At 46.8% G+C, this 23,278-nt stretch overlaps 2 protein-coding genes across 3 annotated transcripts in view; both read right to left on the bottom strand.

The window, feature by feature from the left end:
• Positions 1-23,278, bottom strand: part of LOC119185213 (uncharacterized) — a 47,639-nt gene that overhangs the window by 15,546 nt on the left and 8,815 nt on the right. For both annotated transcript variants that reach the window (XM_037434310.2, XM_037434309.2), the window contains exon 3: positions 9,419-9,622. In XM_037434310.2, coding sequence (XP_037290207.1) covers positions 9,419-9,622 — 204 coding nt within the window. The remainder of the gene's footprint in view (positions 1-9,418; positions 9,623-23,278) is intronic.
• Positions 11,172-22,301, bottom strand: LOC119176171 (uncharacterized). Its single transcript, XM_037427327.2, has one exon. The coding sequence runs from the start codon at positions 16,908-16,910 to the stop codon at positions 15,039-15,041; it is 1,872 nt and encodes a 623-aa protein (XP_037283224.2). The 5' UTR covers positions 16,911-22,301; the 3' UTR covers positions 11,172-15,038.

Below are 23,278 nucleotides of genomic sequence, written 5' to 3' on the forward strand. Positions count from 1 at the left end.
AATTCGGCCAGGAAGTCCGAAAAATAAGACGCCAAAAATTTTTACCATCCAAAATTTCAAATGCTCTTGTATGCCGACGTCTACGAAGAAGATTTGGAACTTCTTCTAACTCCAAGAGGGCACAACCCTATCAGCAACATCAGTTGGGCTTTCACGAAAGTTGAAACAGGAGGAGAGGCTGAGGAAATAGCATCTTTGCCTTTCACGTGTTGGCAACACGAAATCATGTAGTAATACGATTTGACTTCTGCACAGCCTCATTCTTGAAAAGACAACTATGAAATACCACCCCGCCAGCCTTCATCAACAAAGTAAAAAGAAACGCTTTCATGTTGCTATCTCGCAAGAATATGCCTGAAAATCCCCGAACTTTTTTTTTCCTGCAATTTCACTTCGAACTATTCCAATGGTGGGAATGCCTTCTAGCATTTCGGAGCAGGCAATATTTGCTTTTCGAGCAGCCACCTATGTGCTTGGAGCATGCACGGGCTTTTTTCTATGACGCGCACAAAGGAACAAAATTTAGGTCTAATTTAGTTTATTGTTACCTCAGCTTAGATAATCATTTATACAGAAGCCGCAATCCCTCACAATAGGCACAGAAAATAATCAAAGTAGGATTATGTATAGAAGCGGTGACCTAAGAATATGACGGATGTTGCACCAACAAGCTAACTGCAGCATGAAATTGATAACAGCGCAAGCGCATGCACACACACATTCAAAGCTCGTTACAGTAAAATCTCGTTAAAGTGTAATAGCTGCTAGGATTGCCACTAACTACGCATTAAACGTAAACATAGTATGCATTAACCACCAAGTCAAAAGCAAGTGCAGGGTTCCCCTACGAGGGGAGGCAAAGGTTCATCGTAGCACCCCCTTCCCTATAGTGTCAATGTATGGGGCTGGCGTTTGCTTCTCCCCTCTCTATTATGTCAGTGGATGGGGCCGACTTTGCGCCCTCCTGTCCTACCTCCTGTCCTACCTCCTTCCTATTAGGTCAATGTATGAGGATGACATTTCACCCCCCTCTCGCCCTCCTTTCCTATCAAGTCAATGTACAGGGGCTGGCTTTTGTACCTATGTCAATGTATGAGGCCGACTTTTCCACTCCCCCTCCCCCTCCCCACGTACCGGCTAACTTTGCACCCCCCTCCCTATCGGGATTTCCTCTCTATTAAAGTGAAACCTCGTTAAACCGTACCCACTTAAACAGTAGTTTTGTTTTAAAAGTACAGTCAACTGCTGGTTTTTCGGACACCCGAATTTTCGGACATGCCCAATAACTCGAACATCTTCGCGGCACCGCCATGAGCCCCATAAAATCAATGTATAAGGAAGTCTGAAATTTTGGATGCTCGAACCCCCGGAGTGCAATTTTCCGGACTTTTTGACGCGACGGAAAATCAGAAACCACCACTGACTTTCAGTGGAAACCACCACAACTGCGTCACACGCGATTACGATCGCATAAATGAGCGCGCTGGTCTACTGTGGCGACATCTGTTGCTTGGACTCGTTGATAGTTAGCGGAGAAACATACACGGCCTCCGACATTCCTAACACTGGCTGTGTTTATCGTGCAAGGGTGCTTCGCAAACAATCCCTGAAATTCACCCTGAAATGTTTTGGCTCCAATAAAGTTCCTTTCGCTTTAGTGCTTGTGCGCGTGCGTGCCACTCTGGCTTCCTGCGCAGCGCTTTCGCGAAGCGTTTCACCACTTTGAACTAGAACTAACCGTCACACACCGATTTGGTCTGGCCACGCTGGCTATCTTGAATGTTTACCAGCGCCACCTCCAGAGTACCCGAGGCACCGTCACCTGCCGTCGCGCCGTTTTGTTTACGCAGCCCACATGATGTTTGGCTAGCCTAGTGCATGGTTCTGCGATCGTGTGAAGTGTGCTCTGCAACGCTAAGCCTAGGTGCTTCGACGCTTGTCAGCAAACTCCTTTGTTCACATCGTGAGGATTTCGCTAGCCTGCGTTGTCCCCCACTCTGCCTTCGTCGTCCTCGCCGATGGCATCGAAGCGCGGAAAACAGTACCGGCGGTTAACGATGGAGAAGAAAGCTGCCATTATTATGTTAGTGAAGAGTGGCCGATCGCAGACTGACGTGAGCTAGGAGTTCGGCACTTCCAAGCAAACAGTTTCCGATTTTCTGAGGAACAAAGACAAGATCTTGGAAGCAGCTGAAGAACCGTCTGGTGTTGAAAAGCATGAATGCAAGCCGAGGTGTTCATCCAAAGCTTGAGGACGCCCTCGTCGTGTGGCTTAATTCAATGATTGCCAAGTGGTTGCCAGTCTCGGGCTGCGTCTTGAAACAAAAAGCGGAAACTTTCGTGCTTCGAATGGACATCACGGTTTTTAAGTTCAGTGATGGATGGCTGAGAAACTTTAACCATCGGAATGACCTCAAGTTCAAGAAGATGTGTGGCGAAAGCACCGTCGTCGACAGTGCAGTTATTGCGCAGTACCGCAGTGAAAAACTCCAGTCTTTGTTGCAGCAGTTTTCTACTGACAACATTTTCAACTACGACGAAACTGGCTTGTTTTACAAGCTGCTGCCGGAAAGAACACTCCCTTTTGCTGGTGACGCATGCCATGGTGGCAAGCATAGCAAAGAATGGCTGACCGTTCTTGTCAACAGCGATATGTCTGGCAGCGAGAAACTTCCTTTGTTAGTAATCGGGAAGTCCAAGAGCCCGAGGTGTTTTAAAGGGGCAATGCTGCCAGTGTTATACGAAGCCAAAAAAAAAAAAGGCATAGGTAACGCAGCAGTTGTTCGAGAGTTACGTCCGCAGGTTGGACAGGAAGTTTGAACAACAGAACAGACGTGTTCTGCTCTTCGTTGACAACTGCGCTGCTCATGGTCACATCAATAACTTGAAGGCTATCCAGCTGGAATTCATGCCACCCAACACGACTGCAATTCTCCAACCAATGGACCAAGGCGTTATCCGTAATCTGAAACTTTTGTACCATTCACGTATACTCAACCGCATAGTGCTGTGCTCGAATAACAAGAAAGGCTACAGCGTTTTCCTTCGGTCTGCTGTCGGAATGCTTGTGGACGCATGGAAGGCAGTAACACAAGACACGCTTCGCAACTGCTTTCGTCACGCGGGCTTCGTACTCGACGCAGAGCAACAGACTTGCCTGAAGAAAGCGACAGCGTGACTGACTTGTGCCCTCTCATGGACGATATTATCAACGACCTCCGCTCTGTTGGTGCTTCCATGCCCACGGAAATAACTTTTGAACGGTTCGACGACGCTAACAACGAGCTCGACTTCTGCGCGGAGCTAACCGACAACGAAATAGTCAGTCATTTTATGGCGGATTCAGATGACTCCGATGCGGAAAATGAGGAACCAACGCCTGCACCACCTACAACCGCCGAATTGATGCGAGCATTGATGACACTGTCATCGGTGTACAGGGATGACATAACCCTTGCTCAGATCGAGGCGAATGTGATCACATGCAAGCGGAACGTCGTTCAAACAACGATCAACAAGTTTTCCAAGTCACTGCAGCTCTAACACCGGCTGCCCTGACGGCACCCGCTGTCGGCTGCATGCATTTTTCTTTAACGGCTCTTTTCAGAGCCACCCCACTGATGCTTTGGCAGAGTTCCAGAAGTCTGGCACTTCGACCTTGACCCTCTCGATCCAAGAAATATCAATGAAATGATGCGTTTTTGCTTGCATTGAGAAATATTAGCAAAATGATGCATTTTTTTTTGCTTGCATTGAAAATTATGAGTAAAATGATGCGTTTTTTTTTGCTTGCATTCATTTTTCCGGATTGCCCGAATTTTCGGACGGTTTTTCGCTCCCTAGAGAGTCCGAAAAATCGGCAGTTGACTGTAGTAAAGGCAAATCCCCGACTCGGTGGCCATTGAACATAATGTATTTTGTATACGCAAAAACCGTACCAGCTTATTGCGTATGTATCAATTATAAGTAGTTTTTCTAATTTTTGTTCCGCACTCGCCGCAGCATGTCGTCCCCCTCTGGGCGTCCCGACAGAACAGCAAGCCCCAAAGATCGAAAAACGCCTCGCTTGTTTGTGTTGATGATGATGGTGACTGTGTTGGTGAGTGCAATCTCTTGGATTTTTCTGCAACAAGAAACACTCGGCCGGCTAAGCTTCTGGTGTTGTCTACGCGATAGCGCTTTGCACAAACACAAAAACACGGTGTGCTTTGCTTTCTTTGTTCCTTTGGTGCCGTGCATATGTGTTCTCTGATTGTTCTGTGCTCTACAGCTCTCGCGTCATTTTTTACGTGCTGTGTATGTGTGCTTGTGCTGCTTCATACTTCCGTCGTGCCGAAGCTGGGACAAAAGCATCAATGCTGAAAATAGAGGATAAATAAGACATAATTTGTGCTATTGAAAGTGGCACGAAAAAATCGGCACTGGCATGCGAAAAAGACCACGGTGTGTGGAATTTGGAATTCCAGAGAGAAGTTGCTCGGCAGTGCTGCTGCAACTGCGAAAAGGTGCTGACTACGCGGTTTGTTGCTTTGGGATGTAGAGGAGGCGCTGGTGAAGTGGCTGAAAGCTGCACGGTTGAAAAATCTGCCCATCAGCGGACCCTTGCTCATGGAGAAGGCCCTGGTTTTTGCCTTGCAGCTCAACCATGACAACCTCATGTGCAGCAATGGCTGGCTGGCCAGATTCAAGGTGAGGCACGGCATTACCACGAGGACTGTTTCGGGAGAAGGTGCTGCTGCTGACATAGATGGCGCGGAGCAGTGGCAAAATGGTCAGCTGAAGAACATCTTGAAGACTACGCACCTGATAACATCCTTAATATGGATGAATCGACGCAATTCTTTAAGCAGCTACCAGAAATACGCTGGCGTTCAAAGGCGAGGCATGCACCGGCGGCAAGCATGCAAAGGACAAAATATCAGTAGCGTTTTGCGTAAACATGACTGGAACTGACAAAACTCTCTTCCTTGTGATTGGAAAGTCGGCGAAGCCTAGATGTTTCAAAGGCACCCGATTGCCATCAGGGGTCATCTATCGCAGCAATACCGTAGCATAGATAACGGCAAAACTCTTTGAGGAGTGCGTGCGCCTAATCTATCGTCGTCGTTTTGCGGCAAAGAACAGAAGAGTTGTTATTATTTTAGACCGCTTCGGCACACGTCGCCCTGGACAACCCGATGGCTGTGAAGTTGGTGTTTCTGCCACCAAACACACGAGTGATTGCCCAGCCCTTGGACAAAGGCATTATTCGAGCTGTAAAACAGCTCTACAAGAAAAATCTGCTGCACAGCTTTCTTCTCGCCATTGAATGTGGCAAATTATTCTCCATCGAAGTTACTGGCGCAATTCACCTGCTCGAATACTCATGGCGGCAGGTTGAAGCAACGACAGTTCAAAATCGTTTCAAGCGTGCTAGCTTCAGTGTGTGTGCGGGCGACACAGATGACGCTAGTGACACCATCGACCAGACTTCGGACATCGTAGACCAAGCTTGCGAAACTCTGCTAGCTGAAGTGCTGGAGCGGCAGGGCATTACGGAAGGCATTTCTTTCCCCGACTTCAGATATGCAGACAGCGATGTGCAGACATCTCCGGACTTGTCCGACGAAGCCATTGTTGCCTCGGTTGTCGAAGTGTCGCCAAATGATAGTGATGAGGACGACATGAAAAGCGACAACACGGGTGATACAGGTCCAACAGTGGCCGAAGCTGCGCATTGCGCCAGCGTCATGCGGGTGTTTGTCGAGAAGAGGGGGCTGGCAAAAAAGCTGGCTCGCAGCATAAGTGAGTTTGAGGCCGCTGTCGTTGCTTCTAGGCCGCTGTGTCGTCAAATGAAGATAACAGACTTTGTTACGTGAAGTTGATAAATTACTGCACGTTTTTTGGTTCTTTCATTGCACTACCTGACGCTATTCCGGTTAGAAGTACTATCGTGTAGTATGTACTTTTTCCGAGCTCCGGCCAATTACCGTTTAAGGAGGTTTCACTGTATGTCAATACGTGTGGCTGGCGTTGCTCCCTCCCTCTTGCCCCACCCTCCTTATAATGTCAACGTATGCAGCTGACTTTGCACTCAACTCACCACCCCCCCTTGCGCTCGCCTGTGATAAAGAACCGATTTTTATTTGATTACGTATGCCATCACCGACGAAATAACTACAGTGCCTCGGCAAATATTGCCTAAAGTGCCCACCACGAAGTCATTTAAAAAATTTTTGCCAATGTTCAGAAATTATTGGTACTCTCGCGCGACAGTTCGATGGCACGTGGTGGCGACATCAAGGAGCATTTCGAAACTACTGCAGAGTCCGGGATACACAGCCAACGAAGCGACTGACATAGCGACGAAACGAACATAATAATCGTCCCTCTGCGATAAATGTGGACCGCTATATACTACAAGCATTAAGTGATGACAGTTTTTTTTTTTTAGACACGGTACGGTTGCATGCAACCTGTCTTTTATCGGTTATTTGCGTGCAGTGCTTCGCTTACTTGTCATACACACAATGGCGAGCCACTTGCTGTGCACAGATGCAGCCTGTTGCAATAACGTGACCATGCGAGCTTTCTGAAAGCTATGCTCTAGCAGTCCTGGCAGCAGAAAAAGGCACGTTTAGGCTGTCTACTGATGAAAGCGTGCACTACGTTTGCAGTCTTGGTGCCCACGATCAACACTCAACTTCGCAACAGCGAGCTGCCTTCGTTTCTGCGAAGCGGTGCCTGCTGAACATGGTCCCGCACAACGATTGAGGCAGCAGCGATCGGCGCCTCAGCGCTCACAGGTAGTCGCCGGCTATTAAACGCATGTAGTAGGCAATATAACATATTGGCACGCTTTTCACTAGTCACCACATCGCCTTCGTTCTTGACCCATGGTTACCAGAAAAGGCACTGCCACAATCCTGTGGAAAGTTGATATGATTGATTGGCCAATTCCGGGCTTTTGCAGCAGCACAAGTGTACAAAACAGCGGCCATCACGTAATAATGCAATCACGATGTGTGCCTTCAACATTACTTTTGGTTCCAACACCTCCTTGTGGCGCAGCAATGGCACAAAGTATTCAAGAAAGACCCTTTTGGAGCAGTAATTTCCAGTTGGCGCAATCGGCGCAGGTTTCCCACCACAGCTATACTAAAAATATTTGATTCGATTCGCACTGATACTTCAATATTCGAATTCACTTTGCATTGAAAATTTGGCTATTCGTACGGCTCCCGTAATAAACTTCTGGCAACCTTCAGGCTCCAACACATCCAGTTCTTCCCATTATCTCCTGCTCTCAAGAAACAGGTACAGTCGAACCCCGCTACAACGAAACTGAATGGGCGCAGAAAAAATTTCGTTGTAGTGAAATAAAAAAAAATATAGCCGATCTGATCTAACAAACCAAAAGAACGTTTATTCTCAAAATTAAAAAATGTCTGCTACCTTTTATTCTATCCTAGCAGTGCCACGACGCGATTCTCACCCATGCATAGCGAGGCCATGGAGAAAAGCATGCTGAAACAATGATTACAACCGCTTTTGTGAACGAACCAAACAGTTGCATTAACACGTTAACACCAGCAGCTGCCCTCCGTCGAAACGCCGAGATGGCAGCAGGGTATCGTAAAGCGGTGACGTTTGCCTTATTTTATGCCATTCTTATCATCCATCACTCGCGGCTAGCTGATTTTGTTGATAATGCGGAAGAACAGCCGCTCTGATTAGTTTCCACACTGGCCAAGCATGAATAAAATGATAAGCATCGGAATCGGAAAAGGCATCGTTCCGTGGTTGCACCCAGCAGCTGCGTGAAGGAAACCATCAACTACTGAGCGACAGAACTTCAGCTTCGGATTGTCTGCAGCTATACAGTAAACCTAATCTTTAACATTTGATGCATTTTCAGAACCTTAAAACGCCCACGAAGTCTTAAAACACGCAACGGCACTAACATAAATCACCGCTGTTCAACAAGCATAGGCGCCACCATTGCTCGATAACAATGGCAATGGAAATGAGACTGCCCTGCTTTTGCCATTGGCAAAAGCAGGGCAGTCTCATTGCCTTCGCTATCGAGCAATGGGGGCGCCCATGCTTGCTGAACAGTGATAGCTTCTGGTGGTGCTATACAGTTTCATACAATAATACCTAGAGGGGAATCTGGCACTAGTGTCTACGTGGGCTCTTTCAGCGGTGCTTGTACACCCATGAGAATTATGGGAAGTACAGGCTTCGGATTCGCTTCGGATGGATTACGCTCTTAAGATTTGCGACGCTTTTTTTCAAAGTGTAAAACAAAATTATACGAACCTGTATTTAATTGAAACTTGCATTGTTTGTGTGTATGCAAACTTTGTTGCAAAATGTTTTTCGTGACAAGGCAGCAAAAGTGAAGCCTGGGCACATTTAATCATCAGGGTGTGCATTGTTCTGCCACTGCGTTCCAGATTTGGCATCAAGATTTAATACATTAATTTTTACTACACTTGAAAACAAACAAGCTCGTTTTTCTCTCCAAGTATGAATTATTTATGGAAATAACGGTACAGTACAGAAACACTTAAGCTTTCGTATTCGGTGATGCTAGGTGCATCTGTCCAAGTGGTCTGCCCCCAACGCACCTCTGGTTCTGTTGTGAAGTCGAGTCAGAGGAGCGCGACGGTGCGTTTACTTAGCTTCGTCGTTGTTTTGCAGTAGATTTAAATGAGTTTAGGCAAGACGCGCTCATGAAAAAACATGAACTCGATGCAACATCCTGCACTGGCATGAGACGCTACATCTATGCTCAGCGGTGAGTGGACGACGCTTTGTTTAAACTAACTATGAAGTACGACTCGTAAAGCTGCAACGTCGAAGCAAACTTCAGAACTAGCGGTTTTCAGCCTCTTTGAACAACAAAGGCACTGCTTCAGCGCTTTTTACCGCACCCCACTACCCGCACTGAGTGAAGAACGAAACTGAAGCTGTAAAAACAAGTCTGTAGACAGTTCGCTATCTAACTCTATCCTATTCGAAGCCTGTGCTTCCCATAATTCCCACAGAGGTACACGATCGCAGCACCACATTTCTTTCAAGGTATTATTGTATGAAACTCTATGGGTGATGCCAACGCGTGTTTTAGACTTCGTCGACATATTTTCAGATTCTGAAAATGTATCAAAATATTAAAGATTGGGCTTACTATATAGCAATGAATATCTGAGCCCGGAATCGCATCGTGAAATTTCATTGAAGCGGGACGACAGAAGAAAAAGTGTTTGTTGTGGCGACAATATTTATGCATTGACTCCTATGGACTACTGACAGGGAATCGTGAATTTTTCGTTGTAGCGAGAATTTCCTTAAAGCGGCGTTCGTTGCAGCGGGGTTCGACTGGAACAACTGCAGAGTCACACTCGCACCAAGATGATACAGAGGCAACACTCACAGCCCGCGTCTGGCGCTGCTGCCGAGCCGGGGGAGCAGGTGGGGTGCCCCGCGTCTGTGAGCGCGTGCGCCTGCGGCCGCTGTCGGGGTCGCTGCTGTCCTTGTGGCCAAGTTCCTTGAGAAGAGCCTCGCCCTCCTTGGCGGCCGCTTCCAGGCTGCTCACACGCCGCCCACCCGCTGACTTGTTCTCACGCTGGGGACGCGTCTGCAGAGAGCAAACACATTAGACTATTGCAAACTGCTTCCACAGTAAGCAAGACCGACGACTGTTTTGAGTATAAATCAGAATCATCGTTCAAATATGACTCATATAAGTACTTATTTCACAGACACAAGAATGAGAATACATTAAAACCTCCATATAACGAACTCAGATATTAAAAAAACATTGGTTATAACAAAGTAAATTGAGAATAGTCTTGCAACAAATATAGCATTAAAATATGTTTATAACGAAATTTTGGATATAAAGAACTTATTTTGCTGCAAGATATAACTTTGTTATAATGAGGTTTGAGTGCAGTGCGTTTTAATTTGGTGCTTTTATACTCCGCTCAGCAATTTACAGTTCGGGAAGCACAGGTGCTTAAACTCCCTCCGTTTACCTGCAAGTAACAAAGCACACATCCCTTAACAGGGAGCCCAAGTATACAGTGTGTGTCGTTCCCTTTACACTGGGTTTGCACGGAAAGTAATGGGACTGATTTTTTACACCAGAAGGGAGAAAGGAGAACTGATTGGGTGGCAGAAAGGTTTTGCTACCAGAAACCAGGATCTTCCAAGCCTTCGTAGAGCGCAGATCGAATCAAACGTGAACCTAATTTTGAGACGCTATGTCATCTCCCCAATGAACAATTTGTTAGAGCAGCATTACGCAGTGAAGTTTTACAAAAAACTGGGTAAAAATGTGCATGAGACACACGGCGTAATGTAGACTGCTGATGGGAGAGACGGCATGGGTCGATCAAGTGCGTCCAAGTGGCATAAATTGTTTCGGTACTGAAGAGACCAAGCTGAGGATGTGAAACGATTAAGACACCGTTGAATGTGCAGAAGTGACAAAAATTTTGTGAAAGTTCAAAATCTCGAATGCTGGCCACAGATAGGATGTGCGAATGATATCAGAACAATTAAACTTGCCAAAAACTATTGTGCACTGTGCCCAAAAACTTGAGATTGAGAGCAGTTTGTGAGATATCACTGCATCATGGAGGCGCCATCACGACAGTATGCCCTGCCACACTGCCTTTGCCATCACAGACTTCCTGATCAATCATGGCATCATACAGCCTACCCAACCACCCTACTCGCAACTCGATTGATATGTGGGGTTTAACGTCCCAAAACCACTATATGATTATGAGAGACGCCGTAGTGGAGAGCTCCGGAAATTTAGACCACCTGGGGTTCTTTAACGTGCACCCAAACCTGAGCACACGGGCCTACAACATTTCCGCCTCCATCGGAAATGCAGCCGCCGCAGCCGGGATTCGAACCCGCGCCCTGCGGGTCAGCAGCCGAGTACCTTAGCCACTAGACCACCGCAGCGGGGCACCCTACTCGCAACTCCATAAACGCTTCATGTGCTGGCAACACTGGTCGAAAGAAAAAAAAAAGATGGCTATGCTCAACAGGGTCAACGCAGCACGGCGCGTTGGCCTTGTTAAGCGGTTTGTGCAAGCAGAGGTCAAAGAATCACATTGTGGCGCCGGAGAATTTGCGCCCCCCCCCCCCCCCCGGCTTCAATATTTCACTATTCATTCTGTATAAAAGTCGTTTTACGTTTCCTAAAAGCCATAGAGCTGAAATACCTCCCACTGAGTACGACCAATATTTTACAGCGGATAGACCAAGCTGTCAAAGAATATGAAGGTGTTCTATTGTTCACGTATTCTGCAGCGTGTGTTGCTGTGCCTAGAGAGCCAGATGAAATACAACGTCAACTTGATGCCAGCCGTCAGTATGCTTGCCGATGCCTGGAAGGCAGTGTCGGCAGGCATGACTAGCAACTGTTTCCGGCACGCTGGATTCTCGTTCCGTAGTGAACTCGACAGTGCAAATGAAGAGCCGGACCTGCCGCCCAGCACAACAGGCTCAAATACAAAAGTTATCGACAACCTGCGAAACTGTGATGTGCCGATTCCTGACGCAGTTACGTTTGATGACTTTGTGAACGTCGACAGCACTGTGTCGTCGTGTGCAGAATTGAATGACAACAATTGGGCAGGTTCTGCAATCGCCAAACAGTGATTCTGACTCAAATGATTACGTAGCACTGTGTGCACCGCAGCCGACACATGCAGACCTGTCTCAAGCCCTCGCAATTCTTTCGTTGTCCTATAGCGAGCATACCACACTGGCGGAAGTACACACGGACTTGGTCGCACGTAAGCGGCAGTGCGTGCAGCAACGCATGGAGAGCTTTTTACGGCCTCCGGGTCACTGAAGCGTCAATAGGAGTACTTTATTTCCACACATTCAGCTTTTTGGACATTCAGTAATTCAGACTTATTTATGTTCCCCGTAGAGTCCGAATTATCGATCGTCGACTGTATCTATCGCAAGACTATTTCTCATTTACTTCGTTATAACCGGTACTTCATTACATTCAGGTTCTTTATATCGAGGTTGGAGTGAATTCTATCACCATGGATGAAAAAAATGTTCTTACGTGAAGACACACAGGTTCTTTAGTGTCGCCTTCGATTGAAATCTCTGCTGGAGTCGCCATGTGGCCACTCTAAAGAAGTGCCTAACAGCCATAGCCCACCTTCACCAATTTATCTGAGTGAAAACATGGGGCATGTCACTGTACGCGATGCTGCAGCCCTACAGGACGCTGTTTCTTAGATACTTGTTGTACAGCTTGCCAATTTTGAGAAACGCTTGCAAAACCAGTGTACCGTATGTTCTCGCATATAACCCACACCAAAAATTGAAAAAGATTGCTTGAAAAGTGGGGGTGGGGGGTTATCTGCTAATAATACGGAGGCAGAGGTCGGCTTCGTAACAATGCATGGCCTCCCATGCAGTATGCATCCCCATTGGCATCGTCTGATGCAAAGCCAAAGCCAACACAGGCCATCACAGATGCCCTCCGTAACGTGTTTATTCACTTTTTACCTGCTTTGTTTGATTTGGTCAACAGCGTCACAACAGTGATATGACAGCGTCTTTCTCCAAGTCAGGTGTCGCCAATTTGCACCATTGGTCAGCCTTGTCCGGTGAGGCACCAGGAGTGGGTCTCGGTGGCAATCTTTCAGCGTGAAAGAAAACTTTAGGATTAAAGCTTCTATGAAAGAAATTGGCAACAGAGCTGCTGCGAGGAGGCACGACGTCGACGAGTCCAGCATTCGGACTATTGAAAAAGAAAAAGAAAAAAAGGCCTCTCTTGAAAGTGCACGCAAGAAGCGAGCATTTCACGGTCCAAAGACTGGTGCATACCCCCTTTTTGAGACCCAGCTTGTCAAAATTTATTGAGGAGCGGAGGAGTCCCGGCCACGCTGTGTCAACAGAAATGGCACAAATGAAAGCGCTGAAGTTGGCCCGCAAAATGAACATCTTATGCGAGTTTCGTGCGAGCCTTGGGTGGCTCTAGCGACTCATGGCCAGGCATAGATTTTCAATGCGGCAGCGAACGACAATGTGCCAGCAACTTCCCAACGCCTAAGAGCATAAGCTGTTGAGCTACGAAGGTTACATCATTGGGCTGCAGAAGGACCACAACTACTAGCTCTCTTCGCTGAGAAATGCTGAACAAACACTTATGTACTTCGAGATGACCATGGACGCCACTCTGCCGAAAAAGGACTAGTAATCTGTAAGCGTACTGACTGGCGAAAACACCAAACTCCGCTGCACAGTAATGTTGTGCGCTTTGGCTGACGGAACCAAAGTGCGCCCGTACGTAATCTTCAAGCACAAAATGCTACCCAGCACTCCACTGCCACCAGAAATTGTTGTGCGAACCGAAGATAATGCGTGGATGAATGGTGACCTCATCTGTGACCGGCTTCGCACGATCTGAAAGAAGTGTCCGGGCGCCATGATGGCACGATGGTTGATGCTATGTTGGACTAGTTTCAAGGCCATTGCACTGGCGCAGTGAAAGCACGCCTCGCTGGCTCCCGCATTAACCTCGTGATCATACCCGGCGGCATGACTTCCGTGCTACAGCCACTAGACGTGTGCCTCAAGAAGCCATTCCAAGGTGCACGTGAAGCAACTGTATGCCGAGTGGATGGCCGACGGCCATTACGCCTTGACACCAACCAGATGCGTGCGGAGGTCATACGTGCTGTTGTGCCAGTGGATCGTGGAGGGCGATTCTGACACACATGGTGCGCAAGAGCTTCAAAAAGTGCACCATATGCAATTGCTTGGATGGCACTGAAGACGACTGCGTCTTCAAAAGCGGCAACGAAGCCTCAGATGGCAGCAGTGACAGCGGCGAATCGAGCGATGATTGAAGGAACAGGAATCGGCACCGTCAACATTGTGGCGATCACTTCGAAATAAAGTTCTTTTGTAAACGAGATTGTGATGTGTGGTGCAGTTGTGCCTTCTCAAAACAGTTTTTTTTTAAAGCTAAGCATACGAGTTATACGCAAAGATTTTTTTTTTTTTTCCACGGATATCGAAGTTAGGGGTGCGGCTTATATGCGAGAAAATATGGTAGGCACAATCGAAAACGCCCAATACCAGGCACTCGGAGTTTATCTTGGATTGCCCCGTTGCACATCAACAGCGGAGAACATCACAACCGCCAAAGATCATCCAGCCACAATGTGCCATTACTCTGAAGGTGCTTGCAGTGCATATTAGGCACCTTGCTCACCCACCTGCCTACCACCTCGCTTCAGTTCCAGAATACCAACCGAATGCCTCCTTCTGCAAGAGAATACAGACTTACCACGGGTTCTTTCTAACAGACCACACACCTCCGGAATGCATCCTGGGGAGCTATTCTTGTGGTGTCCAATTCGTGGACATGTTTAAGGGGAGACGCTACTCGAAAACACTTTTTCGTTAGTTTTCAAGTTAGGGTTTCCAAAATTTAGCCACAGAGATATTTTTTCTTGTAGATTCCAAAACTGTTATCAGATTTTGTGTAGCCTCATTACTTTTAAAGTTATTATACATGCAATAGCAAAACAAAGGGATTTTTACTCTCGCTTTTTCGACATCAAAACTTTTGTGTAGATGTTTGTGTAATAGCTTATTATGCTTGTCATGAACTACTGTGTGCATTTAAGAGGTTAAAATTACGAGAAAAAAAAGCTGTTACTACAAAAAATGAACAGATCTGCCAAACTTCTTTTTTTCAGGGTTCCTTGTATCATTTCTTGGTATGTTTTTATTGATAATGGCTATGCATCATAAATCAGAATAGATAACGGCACTCTACACACCTTGAAGAATGTGTGTGCCAAGTTTCATCGCAATAGGACAATATTAAGGGGATGAAACTATGTGAGTGAAATGTGACCGTGGCCAAAAATTTCAAAATGAGAAAAACACGTTTGAAAGTTTGAAACCTGTTTACTAATTAGGGCGCACTTGCAAACACTCAAAAGTGTGTCTAATGCACAGGCAGTATGTCCAGGAGCTGGCCACGGTGACTAGAATTCACCCGCACTGTATGTAACTCCTTCGGGGTCCTTCCGAGCGGAGTCCTGTAGGCGAGCTCTCTTGGCCGATGTGCGGGGGTGAGCCCTCGCCTCAGCAGTCTGTTGGGCATTCATCTTCTGAATGCGCCTCTTGTCGCTGTAGTCCCCCAGGGTGGTCAAGCTTGCTGGTGGTAGAACACCAAGCTCCTCCAGGACCACCTCGAAGCTTGCATGGCCCTGGTTATACCAGAGCACAGCAATGGCTGTGGCAGTCTCCACAGCACTTCGGGAAGCAAACTTTGTTTTTGGGCACAGCAGCCACACCTTGCTGTTGAGAGACTCAGCAGCGTTCTGAGTTTTCCCTCGAAGGCATCGGGCCAGCAGCTTCTCGTCAGAAAGGCGCTTGTATATGGGCAGCAGTGCCCGGCCCTGTGCCTTTGTCAGAAGTGGTGTATGCTGTGGTGCAGGCTCGCCCATTGCTTCAGCACGCTTGTGCTTGCACCACGATTCTTGGCCTGGTGGGCAGAAGTTGTGGCTACCAGCACCATCAGTGGAGCAAGAGTGAAAGTAGGACGCCCATATGGCAGTGTACATGTCCCGTAGGTTGCCTCTATTGCCCGTGATGGCGATCTGATAATATGTCTGCAGCTTTTCAATGGTGGCAGGCTTGAGCTTCTCACCTCTGGGCAGTGGTGTCGGCAATTTGCGTATGCCAGTGCCTAGGCGCTTTGCAACATGATTAGTGCAGTCCTCCTTGCAGATGGCACTTGCACCGTACACCTTGGCATCACAAACTCCGTTATATGCTTTCCTGTCGCCATCACTAAGAAATGTTGCGAAGCGAAGCGGAGTCTCATACAGCAAAGTGCGCTCCCATGTCCGTAGTGCTGCTTCAGCTTCCATGCCATGAGCGGAGCTGTCGGTGTTCTTCTCACAGACAGGTCTGTGGTAGGTCTGCCAGAATTCCTCTTTAGAGCCCATGTCGTTGTGTAGACTGCAAGCGTGGCAGTAATTCGACAGCACTTCGAAATCTAAGCGCGGGCCGGTGTCCAAGGAGATAGCTGCGCCGACTCCGTTGTGGCTTTTATGGCCTTGTTTCTGCCAAGTTCCATCATACATTACGGCCACGTCACTACTATCAACCACCTGCTTTGTTACGGCTCTTGCCTGGTTCAAATTTTCGGTCACGGCCCTCATAGCAGCATCGTAAACCTTCTTGCTTATTGCCTGGAAGGTTTTGTGGTGCATGGGCTTCGCTAGTCCAACAATCGCACAAAACCGCGAAAGCTGGTCATGTCCGATGCCTATGGCACGCGAGGCTACAACAGCTTTCACATTAGCCGGGAAGCTATCGCGCGAGCTGCCGTTGCCGTAGTGCCCCACCTCCGCGCAGTCGTCAGATGCTGCGGCGGCTTTGCCGGAGGCAACACGCCTCGACGTATGTGTCGAAGAGAGAACACCAGACGCGCACTCACTGTTCTCACACCGCAACTCTAGACAGGACGACAGTCCTTTGCGCCGTTCTGCCACCTCGCGAACAACAAGTTTGTGTTCACGGCAAGACGGGCACTCCGCTCCGCCCACAAGTGCCGTCATCACATCGATGTCGCACAGCACTGCTGATGATATGCCATCATGCGCATGCCTTTGGTTCTCAAAAAACTCCAGTTTTTTTTGTGAGGCGCTGACGAAGTTTGCAGCAGCGTCGAGGCCGCCGGCGAAGTCACTGTCGCGATAGTTGCCGACGCTGGGGTTAGGCCTAGACCTCTCCGGGCCGTTCACCTTTGCCGCAGTCTGACAACGCACTTTACGACGTTTTCCCACATACTTGTTTATCGTACGGTACTTTTTCACCTTGTACACCTGCTTTCTGGCAGGATTCATCGCGTAACTAATTGAATAAATCCTTGCGAAGTTCAGCTTGCGATGCAGAGCGGGGCCGAAGGGACAAGCGGGCACTGCGCTAGCCAATGGCGCGCTCGCTACGGCACCACGTGACGCGCCGCGCGATTCAAACGGCACGCAGGGGCGTTCAAAAAAAGATTTTTTATAGTATTTTTTTCTTTCCGGACGAGACTTTTCGAGCCTGTGTTCGAGAGAGCATGGACAACTCTAACCGCCTCAGTGATTACAAATGGCGCACGGTGCCGCTGCCTCGAGATACCGGGGCCGGCAAAACGTCGATTTTGGCAGATTTCAGCGATTTTCTAGGTCTCCGGGGCTTACTTGAGCGCATTTTTCAGTAACTTCTGACACGAATTACCGATTGAAATTTATTTCTGGTAAACATGAATGTTTAAAGAATCTAATACGACTGAAAACAAAAAAGTGAAAATTTCCGGAAAAAACGCGATTTTTCGATCCGCGTCTCCCCTTAATTCGACGAAAAGCATTCAGTTACGCTAAGAAAAAAAAAAAGGCGAGACGTGACGTTATGGCGCACTTGACCACGTCGGCGCATCGAACCCACCAGTACATTTCCAGCGTAAAAAAAGGAACTAAGTGGACGAAATGTAGAGTAACAGTATTCGTAAGCAAACTTGACAAGTCTGCATGTACGCATGATCTTGTTGAGATGTTTGATTAGCAAGGCAGAAAATGCATAAAGACCTTTCAGGGGCGCTAGGCAGGTGGCCACATTAAACCTAATTCAAGGACTAATGTGACTAGAATCTATGCACGGCCTCAAAGATGTGCGTCTAAATGTGGATCTCTGGGGGCAGCATTCGTTGTAGCAAAACGCAATAATTCTTTCTCAATTGTGTCGAGGGCCGTGAAAGCTGTGTGGCGTCAAAACGCCATAGTAGAAGAAAGAACAGAAATAAGCGGCGCACTCCAGCTAATCAGTAGAGGCCAAATTCGATATGTCCACAAATTTCACACCACGAGAGCAGCTCCGCTGAAACCCCTTCGGTGTTTGGACCGACCAAAGCTACGCTTGACAGTGTCAGGAATTCGCAATAGGGAGGAGCTCTCATTGCCAGCTCTGAAACAGTCTACTCATGCTGCATGAAGAATACAAAAACTATGATAAGCTCTACACGAATGGCTCGACAACTGTTGGAGATCTTGCTTGGGGAGTGCGGATCTGGCAAGAAAAGAACATAGGACAGAAAGGGCACTCGTTTGCAAGTGAACCTATTCGAAAAAGCTTCATGCCAGAAAAGGTTATGCGCAAATGTAATGGCGGCAACAGACACTGTCACAAAAAAAGTTTTTAATCGCTGGCAAACCCTGTACCAATCTAAGAATCTTTAAGTGGGAGGGAGTACATTTAATCAGTTAGGGTCCTTTCTGTCTTGTGTTATTTTCCTAACCAAATCCACGAAGCTTCCCTAAACAAGATATCAAACCAACTAGCCTAATTGACCATATTGAAACTGTTAGAGGATGTGCAGACGCTGTGACCTTCTCAGCAAAAGCCAAAAAAGCATCCCGTTTCAGATGTGCACTCCGCAGAATTGGAGAAGTAAGTGGACCATTGTCTATCGGACCAATTGGACCATTGACTATTGGTGACCAGAAAGTAGACCATTGTAACTGATTTTAAACCAGCTTTGCGGTGTCTTCGAACTGCTCTATGTTGTGAGCCTCAAGACTAATTCAGGGGTGGAAGTGGTTTTGAGTGCTTTGGAGCAGCTCAGGGAACAGGAATAATGCTGTTTTGTGACAGCTTTGGCGCAGTAAAGGGAAAATTTCTGAGCAAGTTCGGAGCACCAAAACATGTGTTTTGGAACAACGTGAGTTATTTTGTGAGCAGCTTTCTAGGGTCAGACATCATCGTCAATCAAAAGTTATTTCTAGTAAAAAAAATTACAATGGTTCGTACTAAACAATCGGTACTAGCGAGCTTACCAGACTTACCACGCACAAATATGTGTGGGTGGGTGTCTGTGTTACAAAACATGCTCATTTAATACTTGGATTGAAAGAAAAAATATATTCTGGGTGATAAAAACGGGAAACTATTTCCTTAAGTGAATGCACCTACTGCAAAAAGTCTCACTAGCCACAGCAGCATTGCAGCTGATGTTGCACCTAATGTGTGAAACGGAGTACAGACGATTTCAAGGTCACAGACATTATACCCAAAAAAACTTCCAGTCACCTCATTTACCAGCTCCTAACGTCGAAACTGAAAGCACGTTTTCAATTTCCTTTCAAGCGTAAGGAATGTCTCTCATATTTCACATAAAAGAAATGTGCGTAAAGTACAAGGGAATGTTTTACAGTTTTTATGTAGCTCAAAAGAACATTCATTTGAATATACATTGCCAGATAAGGGGAGGAAACCGTAGAAAATCAGCGGGCTATTTTTTAAAGATCTTGTGATCCACAAATGCTATAAAAGCACATCGGTGGAAAAAACCGGAAGTCATCAAGGGGCTGTGCTTGTAAACCTTTAAAGGGTCTATAGGTAATCGTGGCGAACTTTGCTAGACGGAAGTTTGTTATCCCCACGCTAGTTATAAACACACTACTCTGCTCATCTGTACTCGGTCTGGAGCGAAGTGGGGCGAGCAAATCACTCAGCAAATCTGTGCGCACAGTAGTGCAACCTGCCTGACATCGACGGCGTAGGCAGCCTAGGCACCATTCTGCACGCAACTAACCAGTAGATTTTCAGAATCGACACGACTGCTTCGCAATTCAATGAAAGTGTCAGTTGTCGCTTAGTATCGCAGTAGAGAAGCGCACATATGTATCGCGAAAAGCCGATAGTGTCCGTTTTATCAATTTCAGTCGCTGCGTATCCTGAACGAGCCGGAAGGCTCCTTGGCGTCAGCACTGCGTGCTATAAAACGATCGTTCTGAGAGTGCCAGCCCAGTATATTTTTCGCACTTTGGAAGAACGAAGAAAAGACTTTCTGGCGGGTACTTTTGGCAACATCTGCTGTGGTACTGTACCTGTTTCAGGAGATATACATTTGTACTTGTAATCGTGCACTGCCGTTTAGCCGTATTCCCAGCTGGTAAAAATTAGCGAGGTTTCACTGTGCTACCAGATAATTCACAGTTACTCATGCTAGTGCCACAACAATGGCGGTGAAACCATGGCGATAACTGCGATGAGACGAGCACTAGCGAACCGAAATACAACCAGAGAACACACAGAGAACACCTATACCACTTTGATACAACGCGATCAAACTACACTGGATATGAATGCGGCTGCGTCCTGTCCTGTGTGTAGCCAACGCTCAGTGTGGCTCGGTTCCAAGAGACAATTATCGCCGAAACTGCCGTTTATGCACAGCACGTTAGATTGGCGCAGAATGGCACAATTGGCACAGCACTTCTACCCCTGATAATGATTGCTAAAAATATGACAACTGTACAATCAATTATTAGACAAAAGGCATGACATAACCTTTCAGTGGTTACAAACAACGCTGCTGTGGTATCACTGGTAATGAGCATGCTGACGATGAACTAAGAATGCTCATGAAAATGGCGAGTTCGAACCTATTCTACTATTAATAAGCAGCGGAACACTTGCGCATAATATCTCAAGGTCTATATGGAGCACGTCGGGTTTTCTCCATAGCCGTCTTCACAGCCTGGATTTGTGTCAACAACTTCATATTCTATCTGGCCTACCTCGCTCTGAGACGACTGTTCTCTGGCGCTTGTGGCTCGGTGTGTCTTTTACGAACTCCATTGCTTGTCGTATCGCACGGGCAGACAGTGCTGCATGTGAACATTGCGGCACTGATGAAACCATTGAACATGTTTCAAGTCTGTGCCCTCAGTACAGCTTTCACAGGTGGTCCCCCACAGCAGTATTTGTGTAACTCGACGCCCAACCGCTTTCCGAAGAATCAATCTTAGAATGCTGGAAAGATCGAACTTCACGCCTGAAAGCAACGAAGGCGTTGCTTAAGTTCGTCCGAGCGACCCACCTCGTTGAACGTTTGTGATATTCCAGTGCGTGCGTTTCTGGTTCCTTCACCCTCTATGATTTCCTCTTTCTTACTTTTCTGTCTCCCTTTACCCCGTCCCCAGTGCAGGGGGGTCAACCAGATATTAGTTTTCCGGTAAACCTCCCAGCGTTCCCACATCACATCTCTCTCTCCAAAGGTGCTGCCAACACCGCCTTTGTGGCTAATTTTACAGTGAAGCCAAAGCAAGCTGCGTAAAAACTCAACATGGCCGAATTTTTAATTGGTCGCCCGGCTGGCTCCATGGTGTACCACACAGGAATGGTCCCGAAGTTGTGACGAAAAAGCTAGGTTTCCAATACATTGGGTCCCTAAGGAGTAATCTAGCAATAGAAGATCTGACAGGAAAGTAGTAAAAAAATAGGGCAGCTTCGTACTAGTCCTGCCAAGTCTGAAAAACATGTAGAACTGGGCGGCCTTCCTCCTTTTCCTTCTCTTTCTTCCTTTGCTCTTATCTCTTTATTCTTCCTCTCTTCTTCATTTCTGTTTCTTCGTTTTTGTTTATCTCTTGGTCACTTTTTATTCCTCTTCTCTCCCCCCACCATTTTCTTTTTTCTGTACATCTTTTGTTCTTTCTCTCTCAGTACTTGTTCTCTTGTCAATCGGAGTTATTGCATCCCACACCGGACAAATCGGCACATGTGCTCCAGGAACGAAGAAGATGAAGAGCATGAAGAAAGCGCGTGCAGGTTGATTATGATCACTTTTGCTCGCTCACTGGGTTTTCCCGAGCCGACTGCTTTAGCATTTAATGCATATAAGAAAAAAAGAACTCTGGGAAAATAGGAAAAGGCGATCACAGATTTCCCTTAAGTGGATCTGCCTAAGGGTGTCGTCTGCATGATGAAAAAGCTAATGGGGTGTGTTTCCTCAAGAGTTCGAACACCCTATAAACCCCCTTTTCCCTGACACAGCTAATCCATGCACACTAAGCACGAGAAAGGGGTTGAAACCCCATTAGCTAAGGCCAGTAGTGGCTTTAATAGCACAGAGAATAATGTGACGAGGCATGATCTGCCTCACGACTCCGTTTGCAAGTTCATAGCACTTGATGTTCATGCGAAACAAGCCATTCCATTATGGCCACAAACCCTTTCTTGAATGCCCATGTTATGCCGCTGTAGTCAGGTACGTTGAGTACTTGTCGATCATCACTTTCAGACAGATGCAATCTTTCTTCGACATCGAAAAATCATTTGATAAATTACTTCATAAACAGCTGTAACTAAAACTAGCCCACCTGAATCTACACTCCAACATTCTCACATGAATCGCACGATTTCTTACCAACTACTCCAGTTGGTTTCAATTAAAAATGACCGTTCTAAATCTCTCCCAGTACCATTCGACGTACCCCCCCCCCCCCCTGTTTCAATATATATATTAAGCTTCCCATCCATGTGTCTTCCCCTATCCATTTATTCGCCGGCGACTGCATCATCTATAGTGCAGTCGCTAACATTTCTGATCAAACTGCCTTCCAGCAGGGCCTAAATCTTGTGCAAGAGTGGTGTGATCGTTGGCTAAAAAAACTTAATCCCACTAAATGCAAACTCGTTTAATTTCATCGACAGCATCATCCTTTATCACCTTCATTCTTAATGTCTGATTCGATTGAGGAACATGTTGAATCATATAAATACCTAGGCATCACCTTATCATCTGACCTTTCCTGGAACACAGACATCAACAACGTCATATCTGCAAACAGATTCCTCCGTTACCTAAAACATCCTTTGCGTCGCGAACCACTAGACATGAAACTTTTCACCTACAAATCCCTCATCCGATCCAAACTAGGACATGCAGCGCCCATCTGGAGCCCACACCAGGCATACTTAATTAAAAAGCTAGAATCTGTACAAAATTGTGCCATAATGTTCATTCATTGTTCATACTCATATAAGTATATCATCTCTAAAACGAGAAACGAAATTGATGTTACTAATCTTTGCATGCATCGCCAGTCTGTTAACATTCTTTCACAGTTTGCTCAATCAAACACCTTACATCATCCCACCATTGCGCATATCTCACCGCACGACCCGCCCTTTTATCAATCGCATGCACACGTGCCCGCACTACTCCCTTTGTCACATCATTTTTTTTCACACAGCAATGGACTGGAATGGCCTCCCCCATGACATTACTACCATCATGTGTCCACCATCTTTTGCTGACAACATAACTGCATTATGTTCATCAAGAAGATCGCTCTGCACAACCCACATTTGACATTTGTTAACACACCCCTTATCTAATACTCTAATACCCCCTAACTGGGGTCTTTAAGGTGAAGTTGGTAATCTA

Source organism: Rhipicephalus microplus, chromosome 3 (genome assembly GCF_043290135.1).
Source record: "Rhipicephalus microplus isolate Deutch F79 chromosome 3, USDA_Rmic, whole genome shotgun sequence".
Classification (NCBI taxonomy): Eukaryota; Metazoa; Arthropoda; class Arachnida; order Ixodida; family Ixodidae; genus Rhipicephalus; species Rhipicephalus microplus.